The following is a 9,157-nucleotide window of genomic DNA, read 5'->3' on the forward strand; positions in this document are numbered from 1 at the left end:
TTAGGTTTTTGAGTTATTTGTAGATTCTAGAGATTAGGCCTCTGTCAGTTAGATAATCAGCAAATATTTTCTCCCATTTTGTGGGTAATCTATTGGCTTTGCTTATTGTATGCTTGTCTGTAAAGAAACTATTCAGCTTCATGTGATCCTCTTGGTTGAGTGACTGTTTAAGATCATGAGCTACTGGGGTTTTGTTAAGGAAGCATTTTTCCACTCCTGTATCACGGAAAGTTCCTCCTACACATGAAGTTTTAAGAAAGAAAAGGCAATATGAAGGGTGCTGTGGTCTGATTACTAAAAATTATTACATTGGAAACAAGTAATAATGAATATTGAGCACTAGGATTCAAATTACTATATGTTCTGAAGAGGTAGGGAAGGAGAGCAACACAGAGGAAAACCAACTCCTACCAAATCAGAGTATTTAATCTAATTTTTAACACCACATTACAAAAGAACTATTTTTTTTTTTTTTTTTTTAGGTAGGATCTTGTTCTAGGCCAGGCTGACCTGTAATTCACTATGGTAGTCTCAGCGTGGCCTCAAACTCACAGTGATCCTCCTACCTCTGCCTCCCAAGTGCTGGGGTTAAAGGTGTTCACCACAACATCCATCCAAGAACTATTTTTTAAAATATAAAAGTATTGAGTGAAAAGGAAAAAAAAAAAATGAAAAGGATTTCTTACCCCTTGAATTACTCCTCCATTTGTTCATGATAAACTTAAATCACATCTTCCTCCATTCCCAGTTTTTTTGAAATATGAGTATCAGCCATTCTCTGGCCTTCAAGGAGAAACCTTGATATATTCAATGGAACCTCCTGTCTTTGACAGTATGATTCTTTGTGTTTCATGAGATGTTCTGTCATCTTCATTTTGATGTGACTCTCACTGCTATCATGTCCAGTAACTTTTAGTTTTATGTATTCTCCTTTCTTTTTATCCCACAAGTCTTCAGTTGAAGGTTTTGCCTCCTGGTCAGACATAGTGACAGCAGTTTCACCCAGGGATTTCCATACAGTAATGGCCTTGGGTGGGTATCTTGCTCCTCCAGATAGAGTTTTTCCTGGGCCTTGGGCAACCAAGCTGGAGGAGCAGAATTGGAAACCCAGAGACTTCATCACTGGTTATAGATGTCAGACTTAGAACTCTGGATGTTTGATGTTTTCTTGCTTCTCATTGATTGGTATAGTCTCTCCTTGTTGTGCCTTCTTTTTGCAAGGGGAATGCTTACTCTGTACCATTTATATTGGAAGTATGAAACTGGTTTTTGATCTTACAGGGCTCACAGATAAGTGATAGTCTTTTATCTCACATGAGACTTTGGGCTTGTGAACAGTGTTAAAATTGGCAATTAATATAGGGAATCTTGAAGTTGGATTGAGTGCATGTTGCATTGTGAGATGATCTATGGAGGCCAGGGCAGGATGTGACAGTTAGAATGTAAATGGTCTCACAGACTCACGTATATTTGATTAATCTTCTTGCTTAGTCTTCTTAAGACAAGCCCTTTTGGAGTAGATGTGCCACTGGAGGTGGAACTTGAGTCCAGCTCTAAGGTGTGTAGACAGCCTGCTTGAGCTCTGGCTGTTCATGGTTCTCCCTCTCTGTTGTGGATGTATGATAAAGTTAGCCTGTTTCTTCCACCATGATTAAGCTTCATCTGGAATCTTTAAACCTGAAATAAAACTTTTCCAGCTGCTTCTGGTTGTATGCTTGTCCCAGTAATGAGAAAGTAAATGCAATGGTATCATATTCACATAATTTTTGGATCAGGAAGCAAATACAGGTCCAGCAGAGCCACACTATAACTCTCAGGACCTACTCCTGATATCTTGCATACAACCATTAGCCCCTTGTCCTTAATGATTACAAATCATCACTAAACATCACCATAAGATAGAGAGAGTGGTCAAACATGGGAAACTGTTAGTGACATTGTGCATCTAAGGTACATTAGTTATAATAGTTTCATTTGCTCTCTTTCTCTAAAATAAATAAATAATAAATTTTATTAAAAATTCTTTAAGGTCAAATGTTTGAACCTTGAATACATAATACTTATTTCATATAAATAAACAATTACTTATAAGATACTTAGGCTATTTCTGATTCAGAGACTTGAGGTGTTGTTTAATCACTATATTGGATCTTTCACCTACATAAATTATAAACTTGAGCTCTTTGGATAGAATTATGTTGAATACAATAAAACCCCTTTGCTTACCCAGTTGAAATTCTTCTTGACATGAACATCAGCAACACTATACCCTTTCCTGACCTCATCTGTGTCCACTTGTTAGCCCATGACTTTCTTTTCTTTTAAGTATGTTTTAAAAAATTTTTTTATTAATTAGTTTTGTATTCAGCAAAAAGTTTGGTACCATTATTAGGCTCATCAGTGACCAACCCCCTCCCAGTGGCCCCTTCTTGTTGAGGTATATGGGTCATGCATTGTGGAGGTAGCCCACAGTTATGGGTAAGATAAATGTCTCTGAATATCATGACCCAACATATGGCTCTGACATTCTTTCCGCCCCTCTTCTGCAAAATTTCCCTCAGTCATGTTGGGTTCATTTTTGGTCTGCTTCAGTGATGAGGTGTTGGGGGCATCACATGAAGCTGAAGTTTCTTTAGCCCATGACTTTCTTGATTTAAAAGTACTATATTTAATTTTGATTGAGTTATTCTTTCTCTCTCTCCTCCTACTACATTTTTGTTATCTCAGTGTTTTATGGTCCTTTATTTCTCTTGTATTCATTACTTTTGAGTTAAGCTAATATTCTCCAGTCTTTGAAATGCCTGGTACTTTCTCTTTTCCTGTCTACTCTTGTCTGTCTGGTCCTGCTTTTCCTTTCAGTACCTAACAGCTTCCCCACTTCATCATAGTGAGCTTTAGACTGAAGCTATGTATTCTTAGGTTACTGCTTGTTTTGAGATGAATCTTCTGGGAGAAAGTTAATTTTTTCTCTTGGGTACTTAAAGCTACTTCCAAAAGACATGTCTTTTGTCAAATCTTTCTATATCAGTGGCTTCAGAATCTTTTTAATTATTTTGATTTAAGCAACCATATTGTACTTAGTATAGAAGGATAGGGCATTTATATTGTTGTTCTTACAATGATTAATTATAGAAATTTATTAATTGAGGTAGTAGTTATTTTTTCTTAAATGGACATTACAAGTTAAATGGTTATTAAAAATTTTAAATATTCCGAAAATCAAAGGAAGGAAAAGGGTTAGGTATAACTCAGTTGTAAAAAATGTTCTTGGCATATCTGAGGACTGAGTCCAATTCCCAGCACCCATCAAAATGTCTAAAGGAAAGAAATTTGCATTTAGCATTTGAATTAATGATATATTGTTTGTAGCTACTGGCCAAAACTATAAAAAAAAGAATTTATATCACAGGATTTAATTCTCAAGATTTTCAAGGGTTGATATATTCTGTTATGGACTTGAATATTCATTCAGCAACACAATGTGGAGATCAAGCTTATTGGCTACAGGCTAATCTTTGCACAGGATAAGGCTAGGGACATAGAAAACTAAGCTTTGGGAAGAGCTTCTCGAAGACAGGAAACTTATAGGTATCCAAAGGCTTCCTCATAAACATTAACCAACAACTCATAATCTGATCTGAACTCATGATCTATCTTATACTCATACTCCCCAGAGCTTTAACTACCTGAATGTGAATAAACGGTGTGATTACAGTCAGTTCTGGGAGCATTTTAGTGCATCCCTGACCCTCCATTAAATCATAGTTTGCCTGGTGTATGTTTATTTTGTGTTTACCCAAACACAGATGGACAGTGTACACAATGAAGAAATTTAAACTTTATGTTATAGAAGTCTGTTGATATAATAAAAATTAAGTTTCATTTGTAAAATCACATTTTCCTTAGCTTTGTAGAAGATCATTATGTCTACATGTATAGAAGTATTTGTTTAACAATGGCTTTGTTCAACTCTGGAACAATTTCTCACATTTATATACCCATTTATTGAGAAAGAGAGGCAAAGATAAAGAGAGAGAGAATGAATTGGCATGCCAGGGCCTCCAGCCACTGCATTCAAACTTCAGATGTGTGTGCCACCTTGTGCACTGCACGACCTTGTTCATCTGGCTTACATGGGATCTGGGGAGTCAAACATGGGTCCTCAGGATTCACAGGAAAGCACCTTCACCACTAAGCCATCTGTCCAGCTCTACCCATTTGTTTTCCTTGTGTGATTCTTTACCATCATCTATATCAGGAATAAAACATAGACTTAACTTCATCAAGTGTACTAATAATTCAAAACAGAAAAAATACAATTGAAATTATATATATATATATATGTATATATAATTAAGTAGATATTTGTATGGCATGTCATATGTTGGTACTGTCATTTGCCTCCTCTCTGTCCCCATTCCACTGAGGTCATCCTTAGTGGGGTTGCTGGTATTCACCATGCAGTTGTGTGTTATGAGTTGTGAGAGCAGCAGTCAGTCACTGGTGGGGTAGGCAATGCCTCTGCATAATCCTTCCCACCTCATTGCTCTTACATTCTTTCCACCCCCTCTTTGGCAAAATTTCCTGAGTCTTGGTGCATGTGCTTAAAGTCTACATAAATGTTGAGCTCTCAGCAGCTTCGGCATTTCTTCTTTGATGTGTTTTGAGCATCCTCCATCTCTATCCCTATCAACGTAGCTCAGGTTCTCAGGCTTGCTGTGGGAGCAGCATGCTAGTTCCTCTCACCAGTTCATATGAGGTTTTACCTAGGCCCTTGCTGCCATGTGAGGAGTGATCCATCCCCAGCCAGGGAGTCAGGCATCCTTATCTTGTTGATAGACTTTGGTTGTCCTCAGTTTTCACTGCTTTCTGAAAAGAAACACAACAACAGATTCTTCAACAGTGAATGAGACCTGGACTCAAAAAGTAGGGCAGAAAACTGAATAGGGAATCCTCAAAGGAAGAAATACAAATGGCTAATACCCACCTAAGAAAATGCTGAACATCCTTAACTATCAGGGAAATACAAATTATAATAACAATGAGGTTCCACCTTACTCCAGAAAGGATGACATTCATGAAAACATCAAATGGCTATATATGTTGATGAGGATGTGAGGAAAGAGAAACCGTCATTCACTGCTGGTGGGAGTACAAACTTGTACAACCATTGCAAAATCCATATGATAAGGATAAAAGTAGAGCTACCAACTGACCCAGCCATTCCTCTACTGGGCATCTACCCTTAAAGCACCACTCTTCACTGCAGAGATATTTGTTCAGTCATGTTTATAGATACATAATTCACAATAGCTAAGAACTGGAATCAACCCAGATGCCCATAGTTTGATGAATGGGTAATGAAGATGTGGCACATACATATTTTTATTTGCAGAATTATAATGCCAAGTGATGTATAGCTATTTTTTAAATTATCCACAATTTAGTATATTTATCTTTTCAATGGCATTTAATTTTTCTCTAGTTTTGGTTTTCTATAGCATGTGGAGTGGGTGGTGTTTCTATACTGGGATTAAGTCCAGGGACTCTAATGCTTAGCGTCTTTCCTATCAGTGAGTTCCATTCTTACCTCCTACTCCAGTTTGTAACCATCACAGCTTATGTTGTAACAACCAATCTTTCCTTGAAGTCAAAAGAAAGAAATCTCTTAAGGGAATCATCTACAAGAATTAATTATGGGAGGCACATATTATGAACTTCTCTTGACAGTACCAATTATTTTCTAAAGTACTTGAGTAAATTAACATTATGTATCACTCTAAATTTTCTACATTTTTACTAAAATGTTATATAGTATTAGCATTTGAAAGTTTTGGTTCTCTTGCAACTGTCAAGAAGAATCTAAAATTGATTTAAATGTATTTATGCTTGACCATTCCTGAAATTGTCTATTCTTCAATGTTTATACATTTGTTCTATGTTAATTACACACTTGCATACTTTATTATCAATTCAGTGTTTCAAAATTATTTTCATAACCAAATAGTTCAGTAATAATTATATACTTTTAGAATTTTCTGTGCTTATTTCTTCTTAATTAATCTTACCTTCATCATATTAAAAACTAAACTTTTATGCAGCCTCTTTACCAGCACTTCCCTCTTGGGTTTTTGTCTTTCAGGCTTGTTTAAGGAATTCCTTGTCATAAAAATGTCAACATACCTTTAAAATGTTTTGGAGTTCTGATCACCACATTTAGGTTTCTAATTCAGCTTGGTTAAACTTGTTTATATATAATGTAATGTATACTTATAAATTTTTATCTCTCTGAAGAGAATTTCCCACTTCTAGTGTTTGTTTTGTCTCTGAATGCAGTGGATGATCCTTATTAGTCCCTGTTATCATTCCACAGTATCTTGGTTCTCTACACTTGGTCCATCTGCTGTCACTGAAGAATCCCACAATGGGCATAGAGACCCCTGATCCAAGTCTCCATGTGGTTACTCTGTTGGGTCACCTCTTGGCTCTGGATCCCTTTGCTTTACTTTCTAAAAATAGAATACTGGGCTGAGCAAAATGTTTAGTGGTTAAGGCACCTGCCTGCAAAGCCTAAGGATCTGAGGTAGATACACCAGTACCCATGTAAAGCCAGATGAGTGGTACATGCATCTGTGGCCCATTTGCAATGGCTAGAGGCCCTGGAACATCCACTCTGTCTGTCTGTCTTTCTTCAATCTCTCCTTGGTTGCAGATCAATAAATAAAACAGTTGAAAAAGTACTGTTTAATTTGCCTTTCTACCATATGTATACTTGTTAATCCTTTATAGGTGGCAAGACAGTGAATTTGACAGTCACTGGCTTAGGGATTTTTAGTAACCATTAACTGTTGGGTGCTCTTACACTAAGCTAAGCAAATCCAGAGCTGAATGGGGCTCTGTTAGTCTCAAATCCTGCAATGTGAGCATTTTCCACATCTTGGTCCTTCAGAGCCTGGCAGTTAGATCTTTTAGTTCTAATCATAATCTATACATCAACACATGAAAGAACTGCTTAACATTTTCCTGTGTTTAAAAGAAGAAATAACTAAATACTTGTGATTTTCCACAGAACCTTTGAGAAAAAAAAAATTTCATGCTTAAGAATATCAAAAATATTTTATTTTTACTTGGAGGGGGTCTGATTTTTAATATGGTAAAATGAAATGGTTGTCAAAATATTTATGGACATGATTAAGTTTGTCTGTGACTGAGGTACAATACCTTTTCATTTAATTAAGGTTATTGTAGGGGAAGTCAAACATACCTCTTTCTGTTTATGTTCTCAATCTCTTTGTATGGATTATGTGTGTATATGTATGTATTCATATTCTGATTTGTCTGCATTATGAGCTAGGATAACATATTTTCAAGTCAACGTCTCTTCAGCACTCAACACGAAAACCTCTTATTCAAGGTTCCTAGATGACTTGCAAAGATACTGTAAGGGAAGTTCACTTAGATGTCTAGTTCTTGGTCTCATCAAATAAATAATTTATAGACAGGCACTAAAAACCAGTAAATAAATGTTTATTTGGAAAGTAAATTCCCATGAGAAGTGAAGACCAAATAGTAATGAGTGACCTTAGAAGTGAGGTCCATGCAGGAGGAGACTGAATTATTTCTTTTTTGTGTCAGCAAATGTTAATTGAAGGGTGTCTGTAGGGTCATATGGGTTATCTTCTATTTGGTTTCAAGTCGTGCCCTGAGACTGCATTGTAATTGAATCAGCCAACATCATATGTAGGTAGGTAGTGGTTGAAATCAGAAGTCAGGCACAGTGGAGTCAGTGTGACACTCTGATGCAATCTGTCTGATTTTAGAAAATATCAGGTATGCACTTGAGCAGTTACTACCTCAGAAAAAAAAATGTGAGTATCCAATTCCCATGTTTCCAGAGTTGAAAATGATGAAACATCCTTGTAGACTTTGCACTAGTCAACAAATAGACACCATCAAAGTGTCAAAAGGAGGACACTGTGGAAAGTGGCTTTGTAGCCACCTTTTGAGAGCGCATTTCACATCAGTGTTCCTCAGGCTGTAGATCACAGGGTTGAGGGCTGGAGGAAGAACAGTATATATCACAGAAAACACCCTGTCAATAACTGAAGGTGTATCTGAAAGGGACTTCAGATAAACAAAACAAGCAGTTATCATGAACATGGTGAAAACAATGAGATGGGGGAAGCAGGTGGTGAATGCTTTTGACTGACCTTCAGTGGTAGGAATCTTCATGACAGTGGAGAAAATGTAAAAATAAGAGACCATGACACAGATGAAACAAGAGATTCCTAGACATATACCCATTCCAAAACATACATAAACTACCACTAATGTGTCAGAACATGAAATCCCCAGTAATGAAGGAACATCACAGAAAAACTGTGGGATCACATTCGAGCCACAGAAAGGGTTGGAAAATATTCCAGCTGTGTACAAAGCTCCAAAGAGTGCTCCAATGGCCCAGGAAACTCCTGCCATCAGCACACAGACACGACCACTCATGATGGCCTCATAGTGCAGGGGACAGCAGATAGCTACATAGCGGTCATAGGACATGGCAGTGAGGACAAATACCTCTCCTCCTGAGAAGGAAGTCATTAGAAGAATCTGGCAGGCACATCCCGGAATGGAAATGGAATTATTGTGACTTAGGCTATTGATGATGAAATTTGGGATTGGGACAGACAAAAGTAAGGCATCAATCAGGGACAAATTCTTCAGGAAGAAGTACATGGGTGTTTGGAGCTGCAGGTCCACAGTGATGAGAGTGATAATGAGAAGGTTGTTCGTTACAGCAGCCAGGTACATCACCAGGAAGAGCACACCACATACAGTCTGCAGGTCCTGGTCATCAGAGAACCCCATGAGGAAGAATCGGGTCACTGCAGTGACATTGGTCATATCAGATTCTTTCCACTTCCTGATAAATTAGGGGGAAAATGAATAAAATTAAGCTAAAGGCTATATAGTTACATTCATATTCAAAATCATTCAGTGTAAGTAAAGTCATGATCCTATCTTCAATACTTTTGCATCTACGTAAAATTCCTCTTCCCTCCCTGCCACACTCTCTCCCCTTAGTCTACTCTTTTCTTAGCTCTCTTTTTTAGTCTACTCTCTTCTTATCTCTCTTTGTTTAGGTTACTCTCTTCTTATA

The 9,157-nt window shown here is 37.2% G+C and overlaps 2 protein-coding genes across 2 annotated transcripts; both read right to left on the reverse strand.

Moving 5' to 3' along the window:
• Nucleotides 1-721: 721 nt before the first annotated feature.
• Nucleotides 722-985, reverse strand: LOC123459230 (small ubiquitin-related modifier 1-like). Its single transcript, XM_045144857.1, has one exon. It carries the CDS (start codon nucleotides 983-985, stop codon nucleotides 722-724), a length of 264 nt encoding a protein of 87 aa, XP_045000792.1.
• Nucleotides 986-7,935: 6,950 nt separating this feature from the next.
• LOC101600140 (olfactory receptor 14A2-like) lies at nucleotides 7,936-8,901 on the reverse strand. Its single transcript, XM_012948702.2, has one exon. It carries the CDS (start codon nucleotides 8,899-8,901, stop codon nucleotides 7,936-7,938), a length of 966 nt encoding a protein of 321 aa, XP_012804156.2.
• Between the last annotated feature and the right edge of the window lie 256 nt (nucleotides 8,902-9,157).

The sequence above is a fragment of the Jaculus jaculus genome, chromosome 3, assembly GCF_020740685.1.
Source record: "Jaculus jaculus isolate mJacJac1 chromosome 3, mJacJac1.mat.Y.cur, whole genome shotgun sequence".
NCBI lineage: Eukaryota > Metazoa > Chordata > Mammalia > Rodentia > Dipodidae > Jaculus > Jaculus jaculus.